At 38.5% G+C, this 27,750-nt stretch overlaps 2 protein-coding genes across 8 annotated transcripts in view; one reads left to right on the top strand and one right to left on the bottom strand.

Moving 5' to 3' along the window:
* The window catches only part of LOC121955228 (protein-glutamine gamma-glutamyltransferase E-like), a 129,557-nt gene that overhangs the window by 64,442 nt on the left and 37,365 nt on the right, over positions 1 to 27,750 (bottom strand). For 6 of the 7 annotated variants that reach the window (XR_015779244.1, XR_015779241.1, XR_015779242.1 and 3 more), the window contains one exon: positions 1,812 to 1,921. Coding sequence is in view for 2 of the 7 variants with exons in the window: in XM_088089870.1 (XP_087945996.1) it covers positions 1,812 to 1,872 (61 nt within the window). In the remaining 5 variants the exon portion in view is untranslated. Of the gene's footprint in view, positions 1 to 1,811; positions 1,922 to 15,390; positions 15,951 to 27,750 lie in introns of those variants that run through there. The other variant, XR_015779245.1, reaches the window with a different exon arrangement.
* epm2a (EPM2A glucan phosphatase, laforin) lies at positions 131 to 14,533 on the top strand. The gene is made up of 4 exons (XM_042503092.2): positions 131 to 577; positions 1,840 to 2,014; positions 6,514 to 6,758; positions 8,789 to 14,533. The coding sequence occupies exons 1-4, from the start codon at positions 331 to 333 to the stop codon at positions 9,070 to 9,072; spliced, it is 951 nt and encodes a 316-aa protein (XP_042359026.2). The 5' UTR covers positions 131 to 330; the 3' UTR covers positions 9,073 to 14,533.

Consider the following 27,750-nt stretch of genomic DNA (forward strand, 5'->3'; position numbering starts at 1 on the left):
ACACACACACACACACACGCACACACACACACACACACACACACACACACACACTAGTAAGTACAAGTATTTAGAGTCGCCTATTTTAAGTTACACCGGTGTAGAGTTCTCTCTGGTGTGGCTGATAGGGTGCGCCATAATTCGGACACAGTGGGACTTCATTCTTCAGTGGGACATTGTTTCTGCACTATCCAAATTCGATTATTTGTAGACTTCACCATGCAGTCAAACGGTCACGCTGACTTTAAACAAGAGCTATAATAGACTTTCATAACCCAAGTCCGCCACAGTAAACAGCTGACGACATATCATTCAGTTAAGGCTGCGACAATGTTGTTCAGATTCGGAGTCGTTCTCACTCCGGACTCCTCCAATGTAGAAGTCTTTGTTTTGGGTTCGCGTGCGGAAATGGGCCACTGGGACCCGAGCGGAGCCGTGCAGATGCGAGCTTCGCAGAAGCTCCTGTCAACACATGAACCGTGTCTGTGGATCGGCGACGTGCAGCTGGCAGAGCCGTTCAGAGACACGATGTGGTTCAAGTTCGTCAAAAGAGTCCATGGCAACTTTATCTGGGAAGGTATACGTCTGTACTGTGTTGTTGTGCTGCAGATTCAGCCGCGTGCAAAAGGGTATTGTTGTTGAGGTGTCTCCCAGATTAAATGTAATTCTCATCTTAATAATGGTTAAGGCAAAAGACGAAAACAACTCCGCCATATTTGGTTCATATTGTGTAAGATATCCTCACTGCCACATGATGGCGGTAAAGTGACACCTGTTATTTTCTATAGGCTCAGTAGTTCATTTATTTCAGCACATTAGTAAATGAGCTTTTACTGAGACTTTTTGGTTAGCAGCAATTCCAGTGTAAAAATACTACATCACAATTAAAAGTCTTGCAATGAAAATTGTATTTAAATAAAAGTTATTTCTAACATTACCAAACTATTATCTGTAAAATTTACTTAAAATATCAATTGTAAATGGATTCAAAATACAAAACAACCCCATTCAGAGTGTTATTTTACTGTTGTGTCTAATTGAAGTAATATATGAATATATGAAGTAATATATATTTTATGTCCTTTTGTTAATTGTTAAAATCAATATCTTACAAACAAATCATATGATTTATTTTGATCAAAATCTAAAAATTTACTGGTTAATGTACCTGTCCGATCTAGTGGGTTCAGTTTAGGACTAGATATTACAATCCCTTGTTGCACATACATGAGACTGTGAGTGGAGATGAAGGTGTTTGAGGGTTTCCAAGTGGGAGCTACTGGGTTAAATATGGATGGATAGTAAAGTAGGAAGAAGCATAGATTTATATTAAAGTAAGAGAAGGGCAGGTAGAGCCAAGGAAAGGCATCTGATTGGACTGAACTCTCCCCTGCTGGACCTAACTGTACGCTCTGCCTCCCCCTGCTCCCTTATTTTTTGAGGGAAGAGAGGGGAGAAGAGAGAAGAAACTTAGAGGAGAACACTTACCTGGCTTGATTTGAGGTGGATTTTGGGAGACACAAAGGGTGTCAGAAAGGTAGTAAGGGTAAGTGTCAAGTAAAAACCACAGTAATACTGAGGAAAATGAGTGCTTCAAAAGTAAATGCACTTTGTTACTCTCCACAACTGGTTGTTAGACGAAATGCATTTTCTCTTTCCGTGTTTGACACCTAAACAGTTGCCACCTTATTGAAGGCAACATACGAATAGGCAGCATCTGCCTATACTTGTTTAGGACATGCTTTTTAAAAAACACATTATTGAGTGCTCAGTATCCCAAAACATCCTACAATATGTATTTAGGCACTAACCAGCAGTGGTTGTCTTCTTTGTCACTAGGCAGTGGTCCGAGCCATGACAGATGTTGTTCATATGATGAGAGGAACGTCGTGGATGGAGTCTACTGCCATCCAATTGGTCACTGGATAGAGGAGACAGGACACACAGATGAGATGAAACACACCACCGACTTCTACTTCAGTGTAGCTGGTCAGAGGGCTATACATTTCTCCAGGTAACACAGTACAATAAGCATGATGTTGTAATGACAATGCTATGTCTACATTTCATAAAGCAAGTAAAGCATGTCACACAAAAAGATTTTAGAAATCTGAGCGTCAGTGAGTCTGCCGCTTGACTTCAGACTGTTGGAGGTGAGCAGCATGGCTGGCACAATGCAGAAAGTCGGTCGTTCAAACTTGGATCCAATAACTTGGATGCAAACTTGAGTGTTTTTTTTGTCATGATTTTCTTTGGACATTTATGTTTATGTTTTATCTCAAGTCTGCTGTTCCAGAGGGAAAAAAAACCTGCCAGAGTACTTTTCTTGTAAGTAATAGAGATCCATCGTTCTCCTCCAACTTTAATGAAATAGGATGCTTATTGAAAATGTTCTGCCTTTGTCATGTAAAATTCAATGTGCGTACCATATTTAATAATACTGAAAATTAATGAGGTCCCCTGGGGCCAATGGATTTCCATGCTGAGATGTGATTGTTTCTTGAACAACACTGAGGGTCGCATCAGCTGCTCTTCTCTCATCTTCCTTACTGTTTTCAAACATAACCAATCTTCTTTAGTAAGGCGTGTGAATTAATCTATATTCTCAGTGCAAGTCTGAAACTCTGCATTGTCATGATATAACATCTGTTAGAGAAAATTCTTCACCGGCACAGTGTCCTCCAAGGAGGGCAGCAGTCATGTCACACTGCCCTTTCTTGTTGTCCCTAACTTACAGGGCAGACAAAACCTCATTCACCTGCTCATGCCTGCTCATTCCTTGTTTTTTAACCTTACGCTCTCCCATTTAACTAGAAATGCCATCTGTCACTTGCTGAACTACTAGAAGTTGCATTATTGGCTCCTCAACCTTGTCAGCGATCTTGGTGGAAAGGAAAGACGTCGGTCAGAATTCTTTTTTATTTTCAAGGCAACTCATAAGGTTAGTTTGAGGTATTTTAAAGGAAAACTTCACCCACAAAATTACTATTTGAATATATCAGTCATACCATTTTTTTTCCCCTTTTTTTTCGCCAATACCTCCAGGGAAAAAGGTGAACACGGATTACTGATTGATTGGGTAAGCAAACAAATGGATAAATGAAACATGGATTATCCTGTACAAGTTGTGTGACAGTTTGTAAACAGATGCTTTGATATTGTTTTGCTGTTTTTAATCGTGATTCTATTTCAATCAATAAATCAATATGATCGCTGTTTTCCATGGAGGCATAACAGAAGAACAATTTTTTTCACAAATTTAAGGTTAACATGGCATGGCTAAGTGACACAAATGTTCATTTTATGGGTGAAATATTCCTTTAAGGCATTTAAATCTCTGTCTTATTCACAAGTTTACTGCAGAGAAATAGTGAGTTGTATGTGTCACTTACAGTATAACTCAATGACAGGTTTGGCTAAATTCTGTTATTACAGCTTCCAGGCTCAGTGGATGTATTAGAATCAGTCACTCTGTGCTCCATTCAAAATAGAGCTTACAGAGGGATCCTGAACAGAAAATATGTTTTTAATCACAAACAAACTAATTTTACCACATTTTGTGATCTGGCATTAATTTTTTTCCAGCACCTCCAGATGTGTCTTTTTTTTAATTGTCCTCAGAAAATTATTATCTCTTAGATATCTCTTAGGAAAATTATTATCTCTTTGATATCTCTTAGGTTAGTCATCCACCGAATAAAAATCAACAGTCAATCACCATATTTGACCTTTACTTTGTTAGACCACCTTCTGATGTGTCTGCCTCACAGACTATGAACACACATCTGTGACTTTACATTAAGGAATCCATGGGCAGTCTTGATGCACAGGCTTAGAGGACTAGACGTAATTTTAGTGTTGCCCCCAGAAAGTTGGAGATTGAAATCATCAGTCAGATCCCTCTGTACTCAACTAAACTCATATTGCTTCAAGTCAAGCAGTTTTTCTTTTGTTTGTTTTGTTGCTAGTCAGTGTGCTGTGCAGTGTACTTTTGGGGGTGTTTTGGTCTACAGATTTTGCTGCTGAGTGAGTGCTCTTGACTTTCAAGTTACTCTTTGGACGTTAGTACACAGTCTCTGTCTTTTGTTTAATGTCTAGTGGCAAAAAATCATGCAGATTTGCAAAATGTCATTAGTGCCGTTGGCTTGTTTACTATATTATGTGAATGCCACTGTCACACTGAACATCCCACTGAGTCCCGGTCAACCTCTAAAACTTTGTATGGAAAAAAACCTGAATTGTCCAAAATTCGTGTTGAACTGCAGAAACTGATTTGACTGGCATAACTGAGTTGGGTACAGCCCTACATGATTTACCTAAAGGGCAGGTCCATATGAGTTCTTATTTTTTTATTTTTAAATGGAAACTCTCACTCTGTCATTTGAAAAAAGGTGCCATGCCACTGTTGTGACAGCTTAGAACTCTAAGGTCTGACAAATCTCCATTTGTCCGATAGTCTGGTATCCCAAAAACAAACATGCATATATCAGAAGGGCCAGTTAAAGGATAACTTGCCCTACTCTGTCTCTAATATTTTTACCATGATATTCTTACCGTGACCCTAACCAATGTCACTTCTCCTTATCCCTAAACCCAATGAACCCAACCTATGAAAGCAATAATTGCTTGCCAGTGAGAGGCAGAGTAGCACAGGTCATACCCCTGCTGTATGAGGAAGGTCTCATGACTATTTCTTATAAAAAGAAGCCATCTGTTTGCAAGAGTGTGAAGCCAATTTTATAGAGAAGGCCCTCTGAAGATCTTAAAATTTGTTTTTTTGGATACTTGGCTGACAAATGGGTTTTTGGTGCAATAGTATATTTTTTCGTACTACTGGAGCTTTGCAATTATGAGCCATCAGAACAATGGGCAGTCCCCTGCAAAAAGCTGTGACATATGTTACAGTGCTGTTGCCCTCCCCTATAAGAGACAACTGGAAAGCTAAGATATATCAAAATCTCAAACAACAAAAAATAATGGAGCCACCCTTTAATGTCTGGGGATTAACTGGAGCAAAAATAATTCCAATTGATGGTTTGGAAGATGCCTGTTTGTATGTTTCAATGATATCTGTATATTGGACTCAACTTGATGCCAAATAGTCACACACACAACACACTGCATTCACACAATAACCCTACCCATGCGGGTCTTCCTTTTGTAAGGCACATACTCTGTGCCATGGTATACCAGGCACAGCAGAAATGAGCCCAGGACCCCTGAGGCAGTAAGCACATAACTTGCATAAGAATGAGCAGGCTTGGCTGGTGCCATCAGGTTTTAATTTGTGTCCGAAGACCTTACAAGCCTTATGTCAAGGACCTGTGTTCAGTAGGAAGCACTGTGCCCTTGTATCTTTCCTATTAATAGCTTTTTAAATTAGTCTCTCAGACCTTGCATCCATGTAGCCCCAAGTATCATACACACTCACCTCTGCAATAACTCATTATATGATTCAAAGAGACTTTAACTCACTGTCAAGCAGGTGCCTCATCTCTCCTGCTGATATTCAGGGGAGAGGAGGCCTAAATGTTATATAGCCGGTTTTGTAATGAGTTTTTATTACCGCTGAACTGAACATGAGTCAATTTATGAAATCAGCTGAGAACGTCTGAACACTAGAGACAACACAGACATCCTTTTTGAAACAGGTTAGGTTAATTGACGCATTTTATGAAAACTACTAGAATGTTCTAAGTGTATGTTGTTCTAAGTGTATGTTGTCTATGTTTCTCTTATTTTAATTTTTACTATGTAACTAGATTGAGATAGTCAATCAAACTTTTAGTCATAAAGGATAGATGATGAAAAATTGTTTTAACTTGTTCAGTCCACTTTTTCAGTTTTAAATAATCCTATTGTCATACATGGCTAATGTCTGTGAGAGTAAAACCAAAGTAGTGGAAAGCAGAAAAAATGGACTGTCAATTTACCTATATTACCCAAACAAAGCCATTTTGCAAGATTTTTTTTATGTAAAGAGAGGTCATCTGATTACAGAAAGTCGAGACCGGAGACTGCAGTGCCACTCTGAGACATCACAGATTAACAGCGTGCTTCCTTCCTACGTTTCATCTCCTCTGGCTGTTGACTTCATGCATGCGAATGAGCACTAAATGGAGTCTGCCTTAGACCATAGTGGTCAGTAGAAGAATTATAGGGACAAGAGGTTAATAAAACATCAGTAGTATGAGGTAGAGAGGGGGGGAGGTACTATAGGAGGAAGAAACAGAGAAACATCAAGCCTTTTGCCAGTAACTGTGAAGGTAAGCTCTCCTCTAATCTGCCTGTGGGAAACTTTTCAAAAAATAACTTTTTATTTATTCTGTGTCTCCACTTGGCATCCTTTATGGCTTATTCAAATACTCTTGGAATGCAGGTCCATTTTCATCCTCTCTTATTTGATAATATTCACCTGAACATTACCCTGCAAATGTCTTACTATGCATGTGTAACATATAATAATAACTTAAATGCACAGAATGATATATGCATCCTGTTTATTACTACCAGGGTGCTGCCACGTGTTTGGCTGGGCAGCTGCCCTCGACAAGTGGAACATGTGACGATAAAGATGAAGCACGAATTGGGGATAACTGCAGTGATGAACTTCCAGACAGAGTGGGATGTGGTGAACAACTCCAGTGGCTGCAGGCGCAACCTTGGGGAAGCCATGACCACGGAAACTATGATGCATTTATACAAAGACTGTGGCCTGGTATATGTGTGGTTACCCACACCTGACATGAGCACGGAGGGTAAGGAGACGTCTGTGTAAATACAATAATAAATACAGTAATGATAGCTTGGAGCTGTTAGGCACTCAACATCTTTCTCAAAGGCACTTTGGCAGTGCATTTTAAGGGTGTAAAGTTTCATCATAATACTAGGTGTCGACAATACGATTTCTATTCATCTCAATTCAATACGAAACAATACAAGACCATATCATACTATACCATACAATACTAAACAATACGATACTCTTTATAGTCCCCATAGAGAAATTTGTCTTGGACTCAGATGCTGCCCCCATAAATGCCTTCACAGTCATAATAAAACAAACTACAAATAAACAAATGGTACTATAATAAAACAAACTACAAATAAACAAATGGTACTAGCTGTACTAAATTACACAAATACATTGCACATAATCCAAATTGCACATGCAGAATATTGCACATACATTGCACATAATACATATTGCACACACCATGTTGTTAAAACATCATGGAACTGTACAGGGCGCTTCAATTTATATGTGACAATTATAGCTTCAATGACTAGTCAATTAATAAATTAGTCAGCTGTCAGAAAGTTAATTGGCAATTATCTTATAATGGAATAACCAAAAAGATTTTCTGATTTCATACTATTCTGATGCATGAGTCAATTACATTTTCTTTGTCATATATGATTATAAACCAAATAGCTTTGGATTTTTGGTTTCACTAGTTTGTGACATTTTTATTGAAAATTAATCGAGAAAACAAAGAGCAGATTAATCCTTAATGAAAGTAATAGTAAGTTGCAATATCAGTGAATGTCCTCATTGTCTTTTACCTTGGCTGCTTGTTGTTGTGTGCCTGGTGCTAGGCTGCTAGCACTGTTGAATGTTTCATAAGTAGCAGTTCTTAGATGGAAATGGCGACATAGACGTGCCCTGGGAATTTTACAATTACCGGCAATATGTATTGATGTGTTCCCTTTGCTTCAGTAATATTTGATTGTTGGTCACTGAATTGATGTAACACTCCAGATCAATTTATAGTTATACACCTAATGCATACGTATATAGAGTACTGTGCAGTTATGAGTAATCCAGCTGAAATGCTCTAAACTTAGTCAGAATTCCAACATTCACCATGCTGTTTTTTGTTTTTTACCTCAAAAAGCAAATTGAAGATTCCATTCATATATTTAAAGGTCAGGAAATAAGCATGGTTTAATTATTTTAGTAACATTCACTAAAACTAGACAAATACAAGGAAAAGCCACAAAAGGATCTATAATTAAAGGAATTATAGCCAGCTGTGGCCATGACTCTCCCTGCAAGGTTTCCTTTGACCAGAATATTAACAATGAATCACACAGTATCTCATGTGTTGTGTCAATCACAAAAGAAGAAATACGTACGCTTCCACTGTGAATCTAAGCAAATACATGAATGAATCCAATAACCTGCACATGGATTGTGATCATGTTCAAGGATTCAAGGATTCAAGGGAACTTCCTTGTCATTCTGGCCATGTAAACATGAAAAAAGAAATTCAGTACTCAGGACTCGGTGCATCAATAAAATCACAGTACTCAATTTATATAAATAAAACAAATAAATAGCAGCCTTTAAACCAGGAGGACAACATGATATTATGATATCCAAAATAATACATATCTGGTCTCATATCACAATATCACTAGGATATATTGTCCAGCCCTACCATTGACCTCCATTGTTATCAAATAATCTTAAAATTACATGAATGATCCACACCTTTGCTTTAGGTGTCATATTTATTCATCCTGAGTCAATCTCACATACACTCTCCTGGTTCTGTAAATACTACATACTTCTGTAATACTAAAACTCTAAATGGGTTTTAATCAACAGCTGAAAATAGTCTTCAACAAATTTACTTTTAGTGAAGTTTGAGTGATGTTTGTCAGACTGCAGTACCTAGGTAATTACTAAGCCTTTAAAAAAAAAAAAAAAAGATTGTTAGCTGTTTTAAAATCTTTAAAATCTAAAGCCTTGTCCTCTAAGTGTTATTGTCTTTTTCTGCAGGCCGGATCAGGATGCTTCCTCAGGCTGTATACTTGCTCCATGGTCTCTTGGAGAATGGTCACACTGTCTATGTTCACTGTAATGCTGGAGTGGGCAGATCTACAGCTGCTGTGTGTGGCCTGCTCATGTACATCCTTGGCTGGAGCCTGAGGAAGGTGCAGTACTTTATTACAGCCAGGAGGCCAGCAGTGTACATAGATGAGGAGGCTTTAGTCCAGGCTCAGGCAGACTTCACCCAGAAGTTCGGACAACTGCGATCATCCATCTCTTACCCTGAGACATGACAGCTGAGTGTCCCTATACTTAAGTTTTCAAATTTGAAGCAGAATTTAGTTAGTTAGTTCCACTGGACTGGACTCTTGGAAATGAAAATGATTCCTGACAAAGTGTGGAAAAAAATATACTGTATAATCAGCGTGAAAGGTGCCAGAGGAAATAAGCTATAGCAAGAAAATTAACTTCTTTCCACTTATATCTAATGTAAGCAAATGACCCACTTCAGCTGAGTGGCTTTCCAAATCTGGTTGATCCCCAAGTACCTGGACAGAGTCCTGCTGGCTGCCAACATAGATGTTCTAAGCAATTAATCCTCCTGTGATGTGTTAACTTAATCTTTAGAAATTACTCTATGCCATTAAGCTCATGCTACTGCAAACTGCTCAGTAACCTGAGCACACTATTGGTGGTTTTCAGTAAATGTCTGCAGATTTGTTTGTTTGTTTTTTAGTTTGTTTTGTTTTTATTTGTTGTAATCATTAAATAAAGCTGACATTTTGAGAAGGCAAATTTTAGATGTATTGAATAGCAATGAATAAGTGGATAGTGGATTTTTAAAGGCTGATAGTTTGGAAAAGGAAAAGCCAATAGTCGATTTACTGGCAGATTTCATCATTCCCCAACCCCATCCCACCTCAACCCCAATGAAAAACATTTGACATAGTCAAAAAAAGATTTTTAATTTTTGAGCTTTTATTTTCCCTCAAAGTCAATCTGAGATTCTCAGGTACACAATGACAAAACCTTGACTTACTGTATGAAACCCCGATGCAATAAAGTGATTGGAGACGGACAGTATTTCTGCACTTGTATTATGTATTTCAAATACTGTAAAGTATATTTTGGTATTTAACAGGGCTGGGGGGAAAATTTATGGAATTTTTTAACAGGATACTTCAGGATAGAGTAATTTTTATGTTTTCTAAACAATATTGCAAGGTCTCAACCTAGTATATGATTGAACTGTGTATGAGACACTAGAGAGCTTTTGTTTTGAAATGAGGGCTTTTAATTTGAAACAAGAAGTGGCTGCATTCACTCAGTCATGGACTCTCAAGACTTTCACTGTAGCCTTATAGCCAAAAACTACTACAGGGTCTCCACTCATAATTTCAATTAACTGGCATACACAGAGGGAGAGAAAGAATTGGGGAAAATTAAGAAGCATATGTGATGACCAAAGTAAGTCACACATCTACGCATGTTAGAAAATAAATTTGCCATTATGTTACATTACATGGAAGGGTATCCATGAAAGATTACTGAAACAATGCCATTACACACAACACAATTCAATGAGTTTTCAAAAACTTTCAATGTTTTTCTCTAATTTAATGAAATTACATTACTTTTCCAGGATTTCCATGACCATGGGAAACCTGTAGATACATTTTTAAATGAAGAACAATACAAACAGACACACTCAGACAGCAGGAGGGATCTTATTTCTATGGAGCTGTACCCCGATCAGTTCATTTTGCTCAGATTTATACAACCCTCCAAGCTCTGATCAGTAATGTATAGCACTTAATGACTGATTGAGACTGTGCAGCCATTCGCTACTATCAGAGCCAAGTTCCACCAATAATGATAGTTTGTAAAATGTCTTATTGCCATTGACCAGTTGATAAATCAGTTGACCTCTAGAGGGGAATATATAGCAAAACAAACAAATATCACTGTGATACCTATACTGCAATTTTCTCTCATCAAATAAGCTGTGTTCCTCAGTAAAGAATTATTCCACAGTTGCTATATTGCACGATACCATATCAATTTTGGGAATCCTCTTTTTTAAAAATTTAAACAGGAGAATTATCTTTCATTTTTAGAAGGAGGTGGCAAAGCAACAAATCAATTTCTAAAACCAAAATGACAATGTTTCTTCCTCTCTGTCAGAGAGATATTCAGCTTTCAGACATGAAGGAATACAGCTCCAGCCCATCTCTCTCAGAGGGCTTGATAGTATTTCATCTTTATTTATTTATCCGACAGATGCTGTTCTGACCCATCTCCTAAATAACAAAACCAACATCCCTGCCAGACCATTTTAATACATACATAATAAGACATTATTGGAATGCTGTTTCTTATCAATTTTGAACGTCTGCCTAAAGTCCTACAGAAGATAGATTGCTTTTTAAGATAAAGTGTTTGTGTTACCTGTCCCCGATTTAAGAAGTTTGTGGATTAGAGAAGAGGAGAGAAATTTCTCCTTAAACTCAAGTCATATTCTCATTACCGTTCAGCGAGTCCCTTCAGAAGACAGCACCTTACAGAGTGTCAATGAGGATGGGTGGGTGGACTGAACCATGCATGTGTACTCACAGAAGAAAATCATTGTGGATTTCAAAACGCCTCTAAAAAAAATTCACAAAAACTGAATATTTTGAAGGAGCAGAGTATGTACTTGTTGGAGGAAAACTATACAGTACAGTATGCGAGTGCTGGGGTTTGTCACTTAATGGATGCCCATGTAATTGGTAAACATGTTGCATTTATTCCACTGGGTTATTGCCTGTGATTGGTGTTATAAATTATTTATAGTTTGCAGGATTTCCAGGATCTGCCAATCACCTACACCAGTTCCCCAGGATCCTTGCATTCACATTAGATAAGCATTAGAGAGCATTTGCAGCTGTCAAAGAGATGGCTTTTTATGGTACAGAGGAATTCACAAATAGCTCTTAAATTCCATTCAATCCAGAGTATGTCGAGAGGAAACACTGTGTACCTGTGTTGAGCCTAATGTTTTGGCTTGCAATGTCCCTGCAAGCCATCAGCTTGTATTTATTTCCTCTACCCGTTCTTTTACAGACACATTCATTCTGCTGATTTAAAAGCATCACAGACCCACTCTTTAAATTTGCCTCTGCAGTACACACACTCTTTTATCCATTAATGGATCCATCAACTGAGACACACTGTTTTTCTCTACTGTAGAGTGAAAAAATTCTATAATGAAATGAAATGAACATTTAGAAGGACTGACCTTTTAGGGTGTAAATCAGAGTGTATGGTTCGATCCCAACATCTAAGCAGAGGGGCTTAGTGGTGATAATGCATTTGGACAGCAAAAATTATTCTGAAATTATTTGAATACATCAAATTTCCTGTCATGTGTGCGGAGACATTTTTAGTACACTCTTCAGTAGGGATGCATCAATTGGTCAGCTGAATATCGGTATTGACTGATTTTTGCCTTGTTGACTGCCATCATCCTATTGGCAAATAAAATGGCATTCACTGGCATTCAAATGGCATTCAAATGGCAGTGGCCAATGTTTCTCCGTTACATCAATAAGCGTTTGGGAACTGAAGACACTAATTGTTGAAGCTTTGTGGGTGGAATTCTTTCCCATTTGTGCTTACGACTTCTATCTTACAGTCCAGGGTGTCTGTTGAGCAACTGAAGTGGAATTGGGGTTTGTACCTTCAGTGACAGAAACTATCTTTGGGAAAAGTTTATTTACTGTGTACTTTGACTTTTTAGTTTGGCCTATGTCCCAGTCACTAACATGGAGGGGCGGGCTTTATGACCTATACTGCAATCAGACACCAGGGAGCGATCAAGATTGAAAAGCTACACTTTGGGGGAACTGTCATGTTTATATAATCTTTATATACAAGTCTATGGATGACAGAGAGCCCTCCGAATGATTTTCAGCAGTTGTGACACTTAACAGTTTGTAAAGTAAAACAAAAATAACTCAAGACAGTTACACAATACAACAATGTTTGTCCAGTGTTCTAAATTTGTCTGTCTGTCTGTCTCATTGAATGTCTGAAATGATAAGTGTCCTCATTACTGAAATTCATGGGCTCCACTCTGAGTGAGCTGCAGAGGGGGCTCATGAGATTGTGTTCGCTGCTCACATGACACCGAAATGGCTAGACTCTGTCAATAATCACGTTAATAACCTTTTTTAAATGGTCATTCTTGTCACTGTGCATCTGAGACGCGCCGCAGCAAAATCACAAACACTGGAATGACATTCAAATATTTGGGTCCAGCCCTAATAGACTCATACAGAAGCAATCACTTAATCATTACGTATTACCCACTAGAAGTGTGTGGCGGTGTATTTATTTGCAGAGGCTCTGCCCTCAACCTGTATTTTCTTATTTTGTTCACTTTGTTTATGGATGCTTATGGGTTAGTATTGCCACCGTGGTCAGGTAATGTTGGGACTTTACAAAAAGGTAGCAACCAGGTGCAAGACCATAAGCAGCAGGCTTCAAGAGACACAGTGCCACAAAACAAAAACAAAACCCACTAATATAGTGAGGCAAAACGCCAATAAAGAGTGAACCCTGGGTTGGCTTTTACTTTCATTTTCGCTGGCAAGCATGTTTACAAACAGTAACTGACAATCCTGCATAGCATACCTTTACGTGCCTGATATTGGCTCAGAGATGCCAGCCAAGATGAAAACAAAACACAAGATCTATGACCAGGATTTGCTACCAAGATTCCTAAATGAAATCTACAGAACTTTTAAGTGACAATATTTCACCAACTGTGAAGATTGTATCATCATTGTTAGCAATAAGAATAAGCCTGTCAGTGTATCAAAGACAGCAAGTACCCTGGACAGTCCTTGCATCCATGGCGGTCTCAGGATTAGCACTTTGGACAGTGACTGTGACACACAGGTGCAGAATGCTTTAAAAGATCTACCTGAGCTGTGCTGGTGACTGGAGACTGTACAGAGACTGTAGGCTGATCCTCTGATCGTCACATGAATCTGAGTCATGCTAGTACTGGGCTTTAGATTCACGAGGGAAATCAGTGGGTCCATATCATTATAAGAATATTAAGTGTCAGGTGGTGTGTTAGAAATTACTATTGCATACCTATACTTAATTTAAATTCCCTAACTATTCACGTCAGGGCCTGCTCTATGTTGCAATTTCATGCATGTTATTGAAAAAGCTAACTTGTGCAGTGAAGACACATTTTATTCCAGTCAAAAATACATTGCTGCCAACCAAATTTTGCATTATTCAGCCACATATTCATGTAGTATAGTTTAAAGATGTGCGCTATAAGTCTACTCAACAATTAAATATTGCTACCCTCGTCAGTTGGTACCAGAATTACTATTTGGGAAAGCTTAATATTAAAAAAAGTTTGAATCAGCACTCACCAGGAGCTCTGGTTTTCTCTTTCTCTCTTTCACACACACTAACACATGTGCTCTTAGACTCAGTGGACCAAAAAGCATTCATTCATTTGTACAAGTTTGCAGCTGTCTGTGGACACTAAATGCAGAAAGTATGTCTAAACCTTCGCGGACTGGGAAGAACAAAAGATGTGACTCATGGGAGATCCCAAAAGCCTGTACATAACGTGGGTGTGTGTTTAATTTGCATGCACACTCATGCATAACACAGTAATCCCATCAGTGTTTATATTTGGGTAAAGACTATAAATTCTCAGTAAATAAATGTTATTTGTTAACTTTGTTTTTGTGATTTTTTTTGGCATATTTTGCAGTACAATGTTTAATGTTCATGATGTATGGTGTAAAGCGGCGCATATTTCAGCAGCATTGAAAGTGTGATTTGGTTATTGAAAAATTTTATTTATGATTTCAAATGTCCATTATAATTTATATTATATTTCTTATGAAAATGGTTACCTTTAGATTAAATTCTTACTGTTTTCTGAGTGTTTTCCTACTTAGGATTAGCAGTCTACTCTAAGTTTAAAGATCAAGGAAATTAGACGTTAGGAACATCCCTTGTATAGTTACACTATGACAGCAAAATCAAAGACCACATATCTATTGAAGAGAACAAAAGCAAATTGAGTGGGTGCAACTGAGATTTGCAATACAGAACTGGATCCTTGTGAAATTTTCATATGAACCATAGATTGCGCAAAAACATCTCTTGAAATGAACACTATCATGACCTTCAGATTATGTTACATGGTGAAGTGGGTGATGCGTCATCTCACTGAGTTGCCAAATCATTCTCCTGAACAGCCAGTGTACCACAACATCTCACGTCCCCCAATATCATGGATAACACTCTCAGCATTATTGTTTGTGTCTAGCAGAAACCTTTGTCAAAATCTAAATCCCTTTAAATTCAATAAATGACATATTGCAGGATTTATGTGTTGCAGCAGACAGTAAACACTGTGCAAAGATAGTGAAGAGTGCAAGTAAACAACGCAAGTCAAACTGTGTACAGCAGTATATCACTCTACACAAGATAAATATTTATATTCCATGTATATTTATTCTTAACGACTGCCTCATTTCATCCAACAGTTTGGTAAGAAAACTGTTTCTAGTAACAAGACAGTCAGTCAGTCCACGTCTTGCAAAGGCTCATTAAATGTCCCTCTGCTTTATTTTGCATATCTGTGAGATGGATGAGCAAAGCTATTTAATGTCAGCAAGGCAAACTCACAAGAAGACATTTGTTTACTTCCTCTATTAGATATTATTATCAAAGCATAGCCTGGCAGCTGGAGAGTGAATTGTATTTTTCCCAATAAACCCCTCATCCTCTAAGACGCATGATGATGATTTTTTACATGAACTTTGCCCTTTAAAACATTTCCCATTCATCTTCTATGCAGTTCTATTAGCTAGACCAGTCTGCACTGGGGATTAATTTATCATAGAGAGGAAAAGCTTTTTCACCTGCATAGACAGTCCCTCAAGTCACACATACAAAGAGCCACAAATGATTTATATTCATCACGTCAGTCTAGGCAACCCTGGTCAATTTACTTAATAGATTCAGAGTCCAGCCATATTATTCGCATGGTGTGGGCCCACTGTGTGCTTAAGAAAAATCCAGCAATGAAGACATTGCTCCTGACTTTGCTCCCGGGCAGAACTCCAGCCACCCTGGCAGGTAGTGACTGTAGAAAGAAAAGCGAAGAGATGCAGTTTGACCAAGTAGCTCCATATTTAAAGGCTTATTTTACCATGTATCTTTTAGTAGCTCGCACCGGCAACCCATCATGTCAGAGAACAGGAGGGAGGTTTATCTATGCAGTTCAATAACATCTGACTATGAGGCTTTCTGAGGAATATAAATACGCATGAGTAATGTCAGACAGTTGAAAAATATAGTAAAAACATCAATATATCTGAAAGGCTGCAATGTAATATAGCTGAACATTGAATACATCTGCAATTGCAAGATGTAGACTGACTTTTTGGGGCTGAATCGCATTATTTTTATGTGGGTGCCATGCTATAATATGGCATGTGTTCCTCCAGACACAGCACACAGCATACTTGACAGACATGAATTGTGTGCTGACACTGACAGCAGCTTTTCCCACCAGGATTTGCTTGTTGGAAAATGCTGACCATTCTCCACACTTCACCTCCACTGTGGCACAATGCTCTTGCAGCAGCCATTTTTGTGGAAAAACAGATACAGGGAGGTCTGTTGGAGTGTTGAGCATCTTAACTGTATCATTGTGGTCCAAGCTAATTAATATGGTGATAGCAATCTTAAAAAAGTCTGGTGAAATGTATAAATTATGAGAAAAGGTATTTTAGAGACCTCAATCACATTTTTTTCTGTTTTCCATCATAAACTCGCAAGCTTCTGTTAGCTGTATATTTTCACTTGAGTTGATATACCTATAAGAATTTGACAGCAGTAAGTCAAAGTATAGAGTCACAAAGATGGAGCCGTCAAAACATGCTCCAGAGCCAGTAGGGGGGATTATCCAAGCAGCCAACGTATGCTAAGCTGGTCTTTTGGCCAACTGAACTTTAATGCATTATTTGCAGTCTGAGTCATTCCTTAAGCAGCTAGTGGCAGTGCCCTACTGATATTCAGTAATATCCAGGCTTTGTCCCTTGGGGACCATAACAATGAGTGTGCTGCTGTGTGCAGACGTGATATTTCTCAGGCAGACTTTGTGAATACAATCTGAATATTGTTTATTGCTATAACACATAAACTATGCACCCAATTAATTCCCTAATCAGTTGGTGGGCTCTTCCCTGTATTCAGGGCACACTTAATTTTCTTTTTTCAAGATCCTTACAGTGATGTTACTCATGCATTATGCATTTCTATTTTACAGATATATTGTTCCACAAACCTCATGCTTGAATAACTGCAAAACAGGTGCAGTTTGTTTGTTACACATTAACTATTCATTTTCATCTTAACTTGAACTTCTTTTTAGAAATTCTGAATTAGTGATCCAGCAAAAATAGGCATATAACAGGAGTTTGATTTCCATGCAACAAAACAAACAGCAACTTGAAGAGAATGGAAATGGAAATGGAAATCTTTGTTTTGTTTTTGATTTTTATCATGATGTTTGTTTCATTCAAATGAATGTTAAAGATTCTACTTCATATGCGTATCCTGTGTTTGGCAGATTGTGAATAGTGGTCTTACCTAAATAACAATGGAATATTAATCAGCTTGCCAGCTTGTTTCCTTAATGATCCAATTCTCAATTATCTTGGGCAGGCAATCACTTCCAGATTTCTCCTAATGCAAGTAATTGAATTATAAAATATTCTCTGCGGATGAAGTCAATGTTTGTATTTAAATTCATGTTTCAGTTATTGGAAGCTTTGCTTGGCTGGATTTAAAAATATCTTGGCTGACAGATGTAGCCAAGAGACAACATCTGTGAATATTGTGAGTGAGTTTTGACAAGACTCATCTTTTTCACATAAAGATTGCTTATGCTCTCATTACATGTGTGTTTTAAGTTATTTAAAGTTATGGCAGCAGACTGTTGTTCAATGTTGCTGGACTGCAATGAGATTTTTAATTTCAAGACACAACTGCATGCAATATAGATGATTGTTGGCGGTTGTAATGACTGCATCGATTTATAATACTAGAGTACTGCACTCATTTTTAGGCACATTACTGTTCATCACAGAGAAAGGAAGAGTGGTGGGTGCTGGAAAATGAGAAATGGATGAAGTAAGTCATTTGCTTTGACAAGCCCCAAGCACAACCAGTCATTGTACGACTACACTGACTGGCTTCCTGTAAAATCCATTCTAGCTGTCAATACCTCTGTTGTTCTCTTCATCTTCCATGTTGGCACTGCCATTGATCAGTGTCAGCAGGACAGACTCTGATATGAACAAGTAAGGGGGATACAAAGCTATTGTGCCATAGCGAATTACAAGAGTGTAAGTGTGTCACCGGAAAAACCCTGAGAGCGTCGGTTGTGTGCTGTGCACAATACCTGACCAAAATACTAATTCCTTTATCTATACTCTGTTATGAAGGTTTCTACAGTGTATCAAGTTCTGCAGGTACTATATGATTCAGACATCATTATTATGCTCAACACAGACGGACAACACTTCACAGGTAGGTAAGTTCAATGACCTTAGACTTGGCTAATAGAGATATATCCCAAATCGATAAATTCCATCTGTTACCTGGGGCTCTGCTCTGGGTCTGTGCACACCATCTTTTCTGGCCTCTACATTTCACTCTCCTTCTGTGTCTGATTACGCACACTGGAAATTGAAGAAGTATTTCACTGCTAGGACAAGTTCTTTAAATAAACTATGCTGTAGAAAGACACAAATGCTTTTGAAATGGGTGCTACATGATCAGACAAAACAGAGAAAAACAGCTGTGGCATTCACTTTTGCTTAGGAGGTAGAAAACCTGCAACTACCAGAACGCACTACGCTACGCAACACCAGACCAATAAACACTCCTGTTGGTTGGTGATGTAATGCGAACTCATCTGTTTGACACAATGGCAAGCAGCTGGTAACAAAAAAAAAAAAAAAAAAAAAAAAACTCTAAGCCAAAAACATGTTTCTGAAAACATCTGAGGCTAGAAATAGGCAATGCAGTAACAGGATTTTGGTTTACTTGATCAGCATAGCACAGATTTGTCTTGTCTAATCTCTGTTTTTTTAGTCTCAGTTTTCACTGTGCAGGAAGCCATAAGGCACCCACTTTATGTTCACAAATTCTGCTATTACAGCTTTACAGAGCATTAAAATATGTTTCTAAAGATATTCTAAGTGAGAAATAGACAGTGCTGTGAAATAATCTTGACTTACATTCTAAGTGGGTCTGTTTCTTGATCCACTTCTATACCATGTGGCAGCATGGGTGGCAGGCAATATAAAAACTGTTATGACACAAAGCTGGTTGAAAATCAGTGAAATGTCCCTTTAAGCAAAGGTCTTTAGTCCCATAGATGTTGAAGGAAACATTTAAGGAGCCACTGTGTGACTTATTTTTGGTTAGTTAAGATGTCACTGATTGTTAACTGGAAACTATAGCCACTGATTAATCGGCCGCACTCTAAATGATTAAAACTGTATTTGTTAACATTATTAGTTACCCACAAAATCTAAAAGGAACTGACTTAAGTAATTGAATTCTGCTGAAAATGACCAAAGGTTTAATAGCCCCTGTTTTTACAAAGACAAAAGGAGCATTATTTAAGGACGACAAAATTGGTTTTGTATCTTTTGGCCCATTAACTACAAACTTCTACTTGCTGCCATGACAACAACATTTTGATGGCTTTATGCTGTTTTGTTATTATTTTGGTCAAGAATCATGTTAGTTTGCTGGAAACTCCAAATATAAGTCGGCAGCTCCTAGATTTGAGTAGGTTCAAGTTTTGTTTAATCAATATTATACCTGCTTTGCTTTTTGTGTTCTCATCAAACTAAAAGGCTTTTGATTAAAATATGAATCAAAATTGGAACCCCTGAAAATATTTTTGCATAAATGATTTATGGTGCAAGATCTCAGTGTGGGAGAAAGAAAGATGCAGAGGTTTCTCTTTCTGCTGCAGATTTAAAGCATAATAAATGTGAGCCTCAGATTGCTGAAAATGATATCATTTAACTGTTGCAGGTGGCCACATTCAGACCACTCCATCTGATTCTGGAAGAAGATAGGCATGTTTGACAGTCTGACAAAACAATCACACAGTTGTCTCTGCTTTTCAAATCGTGTCTAATGTTTTTTTTCTTTCAGTTAATTTTGGTAAATTGTCTTCAGATCCACTAATCCATCAAATGGTTCTGCAGTGAATAACAGCGATGATATGTGAAGAAAAAAATCTGATCTTTCCATTTGAAATGTACGTGTCTGTCAGTAAAAGTGTATATGTTCATATTTGTAATCTAGCTTGAACTAAATAAGACTGGACAGGTATGCATTACTTTGTGCAAGGAGTTTGTTTGAAGACGTTTTTAGCATGTAATTAAGCAAGCTAGCCTTCAGAGAAAGACAATAGAGACTGTGTGACCATGCATGATAAGTGAGCCTGCCTCCCTGGTTTCTTTCCCCCTGCCTGAATCAGTGATGCCAGATGCCAAAGCTGACAGCTCAGTTAACGTAGTAATCATGAGATCAATGAGCGCTAAATGATCCAATGAAAGACATGTCCATCATTTTAGCGTGAATCTGAAGGGAAAAGGCTGCCATGTGATACGAATCAGTGGTTTACTCTGAATTCTTGAACATTAACTTTCATTTATTAATGAATACTGTCCTCTGGATGACAATGGAATCACTCCTGCATAAAAATGAAACATGATTTGACAATAAGAATTCAAATCAAAATTATTTGGGGGTTGGGTGTATTATACTGATATTGTCATATCAGACTAGATATTGTCTTTGAGTGTTTTTATTGAGTTTATATGTTGTTATAGCCTAACTGTTGTCTTGTCCTGGTTTTAAAGAATGCATTATAGTACAGCAGTGTCATTTTTTTGAGAATCTACCAGACTGATGCAGCTGTTCTATGATTTGCCTTTACCCACTTGTCATTATATTCACATTATAGATGGTTATTTACAAAACATCTTGTGCAAATATTTTGTGAAAGCGCCAGTATTCAACCCTACAATATAATCACAATATCAACAGAGGTATTTGGTCAAAAATATTGTGTTTAATAATTTTCTCCATATCATCCAATCAAGGGCGAAGGTTTTGTGCCAATGTTGTCAAACAAACCCCCTAACCCCCACCCCTCATGTTTCTATTTTTTTCCATCATACATTTTCAATTCCATTATTTTGCATTTCAAAACAGTCTGAAGCCCACATTGACAAGGTAAAGCAGCTCTTAACAGATTTTCTGGATTAGGAATCAAACAAAAGCAAAAAACTGCACAGGGCCTTCATAAAGTGGGCATGTCAATAAAGGAGAGACTCATGGGTGCCCATAGAACCCATTTTCATTCAGATATCTTGAGGTCAGAGGTCAAGGGACGCCATGAAATGGTCATGCCATTTTTCCATGATCATAATTTATCCTAACTTTGTTGCATTATTTAACCCCTTCCTGAGAAGCTAGCATGATGGTTAGTACCACTGGATTTTCCAGGTGTTCTAGCTTCCTGAAGTTTTTGTTTTTGTATCAGCAACTTGAGAGCTACAATATAACGGTGCATATCAATAGTTGGCACGCGGAAAGTAAGACTATCTGCGTTGATTTCAGCCACAGCTCTATCATTTGATTTTTGGAATACAATCAATTAAATCCCTGAGCACACTTCTTTGAAGAAACTGTACACTTTATAACAAAGAGCTTTCCCAGATGTCAGCCCTCACAAAACCATGTCCCTGAATGTCCTTGTCCAATTACTAATCCCACAAGGGGGGTGCTACTTCACTCAGGGAAAAAAAGGATCCAACATGGCTGCCCTGATCCCAGCTTGTGTACCACTATGTCTGAGTTGTCCATGATCACAGAGACCCAGCAGGCCACTGGGGTGAGGAGGGCGACCTGAAGTGGTATGACAAGGGACAGAGCGTGACTCTAACCCTCTCTGCACTTTCCTCACCCTCACAACATTTGACATGGACTCCCTGCCAGAACAGATAACATTTACAACAGAGCAGGGAACAACCCAGCACAGATGGACCAGAGTCCAGCACACACATTGCCACTGACCTCATTCCACCACTGAAGATATTCATAGGCATGCACATGAAGAAGTTGCACAAACAACTGTCTCTGTTTCATTAATCCTCTCCATTTACAAAAGAAAGGTTTCTCAACTGACCACACCATCATCAAGATAAGCATTTACAAGGTGTTAGTAAATTTCTATGCAAATGTAAAACGTCTAGCTGAGTATTCAGTGCACTGAAAGCTGATGGTGTGCATCTTATCATTTACATGGTATTAAGGCTGCTAAACAGATAATTCACTCAACAAAATGCAATGCAAATTCAGATTAGCTGCTAATGGACTTCTTTAAACCCAAGTTTTTTTCTCTAACCTAATACCACACTGAATGATGGACAACTGAAATGGGGTAATTTCTCTGCCCATGTTTGGCAACAACATCCTCCACTGAAACCCAAAATTGCTTTACAGAGCTTTTTCTTTCCCAAATCGAAGTCTTCTGTTATGTTTGTTTAGAAGAGCTGGGAGTTGAGAGGAGGGAAAGCTCTGGTGCTGTCGATACCATTAAAAGTTCATTCGGTGTGTTTATTGTGTCTTTGGCTGATGAATCCCAACATCATTAAAGGGACGGGTCCTGTGTGTGTGTACGGATGAGCAGACATATGGTTTCCAGTACCCTGGACCGCCAGACTCATAAATCACCAATGACAACGGATAATGAATTCAGGCCTATCAGAGAAGATTGGTTTGCCTGTCTCTATATGCGTTCTGTGAAGTGATGGTAAAATTAATATTTACAAGAAAATTTGTGTTTTATATGAGCTACATGGGCCAGTGTCCAAGTATGAATAACTTAAGACCAGGATGATGAGATTATTTTGTTACAGCTACAGTATGGTACATTTTACCCCCCAAAAACTACAAACTAAAACTCACTTCTTTGAAATGCTCTCAAAAACATTTATTTTATTAGAAGTGTAGCTATGAGAGGGTTAACTTGTTTACCAATCTACATTTTTCCTGATTTTCTGCTCTCTCTACCTTGCCTTCATTACTGTTCCTGGTCAGCACATCTGGGCCCCTCCGCCAGACAGATGGAAAATAGATGAGGCCTGTCTTTAGTCTGGGGACCAAGCCAGGTGTTCAAAACTTACTTCAGGAATATATTAGTACGTTCAAGTCCCAAAAGATATTACTAAGGGCCTTTGGCAGAGCCTTAGAGACTTTGGTGTCTGATTGTAGAGCCCAAATATGATTGCAAAGCCTTGAGGCAATATTCACAGGCAAATTAGTATTGCAAAGCAGGCTAATATTAAACCACAAGTTGTCATATATGGTTAAAAAAGCTGACATATTAAGGGAGGGATGTTGGTGAAGTTCATATTGTGGTTAATGAGGCACATGAAGGGTTTTACCTCCACTGACAAATCACATGCACTAAGACTAGTCTGTAATGACTTCCCAAATGAAGCAGTACCAGGAAGAAGTTTGTGCTGTTGGACTCCACCTATCTTTCTTTATCTTCAGAGAGAAAGTTCCATTCAATGTCAATCTTTCAACCGGAGTATACGGTTTATCTCTTTCTCACTCCTTCTCTCTCACAAACTCTCAAACACACACACACACACACACACACACACACACACACACACACACACAAACACTTGCATGCAAATGCACACACAAGCACACACAATTTCACTTGAAATCCCTACCTAAATTATCCTGCAACTCTGGGGGGCTGTGAAACTGCCAAGTTGATGGGAAGGCAGAAGGGGATTGTGGGTAATTTCATGTCACATTTCCAGCAAACTGATGTGTCTTTGGATAGATAATAGCCTACAGCTCAAAGTGACAGAAAAGGCAAAGTCATAGCGCACCATCTCTTCAAATACTCTACTTTCCCCCACATTCCCGGAAAAGGTTTTCTGTATTATTTCTGAGAAATATTAGCAATTTGCCCCCATTTGTAAATTTGCATAGGCATGTGGAAATTGCTTGTTTCTCTGAATGTTGGCATTATTGGCTCCCTAGTCTCATTGCTTCTGCTAATCATACATTGCCATTACCATGTGAGCAGCATGGCTAGCATAGGAAATGCATTTATCCTTGCACTTACTTGCTCCATAGGACAGAGTGAATTTTACTTTTATCAACTTCTGTCAACTCTTTTCAATTGTTACTTCTGTAAAGTGCAAAATCAGTTTTTTTGGGAAGTAATGTTTTTCTCCTCTTTTTGGTAAGAAACATTCAATTAATAAGCCATGAAATTTGTTACATGCATTGGCAGAAGCTAAATATTAGGCTTTTTAGAAAACTGCTCAAACAAGCTCCTGTCCAAATTAATTCACCTGGACTATGGGTCACTTTTAGATTTTTCTTTTCTTTAGTTTAGTTTATTTGATAAGGGCATCATAGTAGCATCAAAATGTACATCAATGCAAAAGAACCAGAAGTGCTGTGTTTTTAATGCTCATAGCAAAACAATAATTTGCAACTATGTAAGAAAAACATCAACAAATCCATACAGAAAATACCTCCACAGATACATCTGCAAAAAATACATCCACAAAAAAAACACATAAAAGACATTCCTAAATCCATATACAGAAATACATCCTCACAAAGAACACCACATCCCCACAAATTTGGCAGCTACTGTCTGTGTTTGCCATGTGCATTTTTAGACAGACTGAATTTTAACACACACACACACACACACACACACACACACACACACACACACACACACACACACACACACACACACACACACACACACACACACAAACACCAAAGCCAGCTCATTGTCAATCAACTAACAAGGCCTAACTAAACTGACTTACACTTGTTAAGCAGCTTTCTAGTCTTCAAATCACTCACAGCACTTTTACACTACATGTTGCGTTCACCCATCCACACACCTTCATACACAGGTGGCCAAGGCTGGCCTGCTCATCAGTCAGTTACAGCTCAACAATCACATGCGGTTACACAGTAGTAATGCCCTGTAGAGATCGTTTCAACCTCAGCACAGTTTAACATGACTTCATTAACATTAAAGTTAAGTTAGACTTGCCAACATATGACCGAATATGGCTGACACTCATAATTGGAATAACTTATGTCACTAAATGGTTATGTTATGACTCCTAAAATGCTTATAAATATGTTCACTTAAAAAAAAAAAAAATTTGAAATTTCAGTTCACCACAGAGAGCCATCAGCCTCCACACAAAGAAACAAATCCACTTGCAGAGAAATAAGTCAGTGTGCCTTCTATGCCATCTAAATTTCCTCCGTGGCCTATTAAACCGCTTCCAACTCATAAAAGCAGCAAGCCTAAATGTGAAATTTATCATTGATTTTACCTAATATATTTCTGTTTCATTAAGGCACACACAGACGTTTTACATTTTTCAGCGCTGGATGAAAATATAAAGTTGTATGCAGGCATACAACCTGTGCTGAAATATTAAGTCTGACCATGACCTCTACACAGGCTGTACAGTACACCATCCTCACTCTCCTTTTAGCTGAGCCACATTAAAGTTATTCTACTTCCTATACTGTATCTGCACTGCCAGTTGCCACTGAATGCCAATTACTGATAGAGAATACCTGGATATAAATGACATTCGTAGGTAACTGGCTTGTATCATCCTTACCCATTTTCTCAACTTCGGTTCTGCCCTTTGGTCTCTGTACAAAACTTATTTTAAGTTTTCACCATCACTACACACTCTTCTTCCTTTTCTTATTCTCAGTCTCTTTCTCTGCTCTTTTTGCAAATTGCTCTGGTAAAACAGTACAGTTTGTGATCTAATCTGGGCTCTCTACTGCCTGACAATGAACATCATTCTCTATTCTACCACCCTCACGTTCTCTCTCATCCTGCTCCTTCACCCCTCCCTCATTCTGACGTTACTCTCTTCACTTTTTGAGTTTCATCATTTTTTTCCCTCATCCGTTGTACTTCCAATTTTTCCCTCACATGCCCTTTTAAAAGCTGTATTTTCCAAATAAACAAATAATTTATAACAAATGATTTATAGTGTTTATTAGTGAGAAGACAGTAAGACACACAAGACAATAAAGGGTGCGTCATTGGCTGCCAGGACCGACGACAATGTCTCATTGTTTTATGTCTGCTGTTAATTTAGTTTGGCATCCTCACGAGTAGAAAATTGGAAAATGTTTGGGTCTGTGCTTCAGTGGACACAATAAATAGCACATCCTCACACACAAGCAGATGTAGTCAAACATGAACCTCGCCAGCACCATCTGAGGCACACAATTATTTGCACACAATATTGAGGCATTTTAACTCTTTGGCATGAAGGTAGCCAAAGCATTCATAATCTAATACTGCCATAAAACGTAAATTGCTCACTAATGTAGAGAGGAAAATTATTCAAATGAGCCAAAACGAAAGAATAATAAGGATTATTGCCTTCAAAATTATGGCTTTAACCTACATGGCACATCAAATGCAGTACAGTTTGCATTTATGGGTCTGAAAAAATGCAAAGGAGTCAGAAAAAACATTTTCACACAACAAATACTACTGTGTGAGTGAACACCAGATTTATGGGTAGACTTTATCTCTATTGACAGAAGCGTGGCCTGTGTTTTGGAAACCAGCCACATCATTTTGATACTCCTTGACAAGTAAAAACAGACAGAATTCATTTAGGCGTGGTTGTCTTTTCTCAGAAGATCTGTCACGTACCAAGGTTTTATGGTATACTGTATTTCAAACTTTCTAGGCATAAAATAAAACTTCCTCCCAGAGCACTTGTAATTCAGCAATTCTGCTCATCTTTCATGTGCACATAACAAAATAAAATATCCCCTGCCTTAAAAAGAGGAACAAAAGGTGCAAATTCATGATAACTACCAGTGCTGGTGATTTAGAAGTGAGCATCTATTACTGTGACAACCCCAGGAGATCATGCTCAGAAGGTCGCCTTTAAAAGCTCACTACAAACGGACAGCTCAGCACCCACGTGCTGAGCTGTCCGCATATTTGGCCCTAGCACTAACACTCACTAACAGCCGTCTCCATGGCCTATTGTGAATGGTGTCTTTGCTACTTCAGCACTCATGCTGCTCTGACATGTCCGCCTTCTCCACTTGCTTGTCGCCCACGGCCGTGCCAAATATCCACCACACTTCAACAGCTGCCCCTTTGCCTTCAAGACGGAAGATCTTTGGCTGAAAAGAACGACAGAGGGATATGGGCGTGGAGAGAGCGGAAGTATCTATATATGGTCCCGTGTGTCCCACAGATTGCCTATCTATGGCGGGTGGCAGGGGCTTAGACCACTAATCTGTGGTCTCAATCTAATATCCAATGATTTTGCGGCTCCGTTAATGCAGTGCAGCAGGCGGAGTTCTCCTTCGCAGTTGACTGTCACCCGTGGGATAGATAATTGATATGTTGATAAGTTCACAGCTGATCAGATCAATAGATGAGAGGAGATATTTGCAGATTTTTGTAAGTGAAAGAGAGTTTCAGGCCCAGCAAAGTGAACGGTTTAGTTTCACTTTAATGCGCCGGCGTTCTGCTGTGTGTCTCAGCAGTGGCAGCCCGCCATAGTCATAGTCTGGTTATTAATGGGAAACACTGTGGTCTTTACACTCATGTCATGATGCGATAACTTGTCCTGAGTTATGGCTGTGTGAGTGTGTCTATCTGTCCTTCTTTAGGTCCTTGTGTTTGTGTTTAAGTCTATGCAAGAGCAGTCGTGGTCATTTCCCTGCTGTCAGCTGTGAGAACCATGTGGCAGCACAAGTGAGATGTATTT

The sequence above is a fragment of the Plectropomus leopardus genome, chromosome 16 (assembly GCF_026936395.1).
Source record: "Plectropomus leopardus strain MGB_pleo_1.0 chromosome 16, ASM2693639v1, whole genome shotgun sequence".
NCBI lineage: Eukaryota > Metazoa > Chordata > Actinopteri > Perciformes > Serranidae > Plectropomus > Plectropomus leopardus.

What these genes read in the sequence shown, in the direction of transcription:
- epm2a (XM_042503092.2), top strand. Translation starts at nt 331, where the DNA reads ATGTTGTTCAGATTCGGAGTCGTTCTCACTCCGGACTCCTCCAATGTA. An exon ending in TGGCAACTTTATCTGGGAAG is followed by an intron (nt 578 to 1,839) that starts GTATACGTCTGT and finishes CTTTGTCACTAG; the next exon opens with GCAGTGGTCCGAGCCATGAC. An exon ending in ACCTGACATGAGCACGGAGG is followed by an intron (nt 6,759 to 8,788) that starts GTAAGGAGACGT and finishes CTTTTTCTGCAG; the next exon opens with GCCGGATCAGGATGCTTCCT.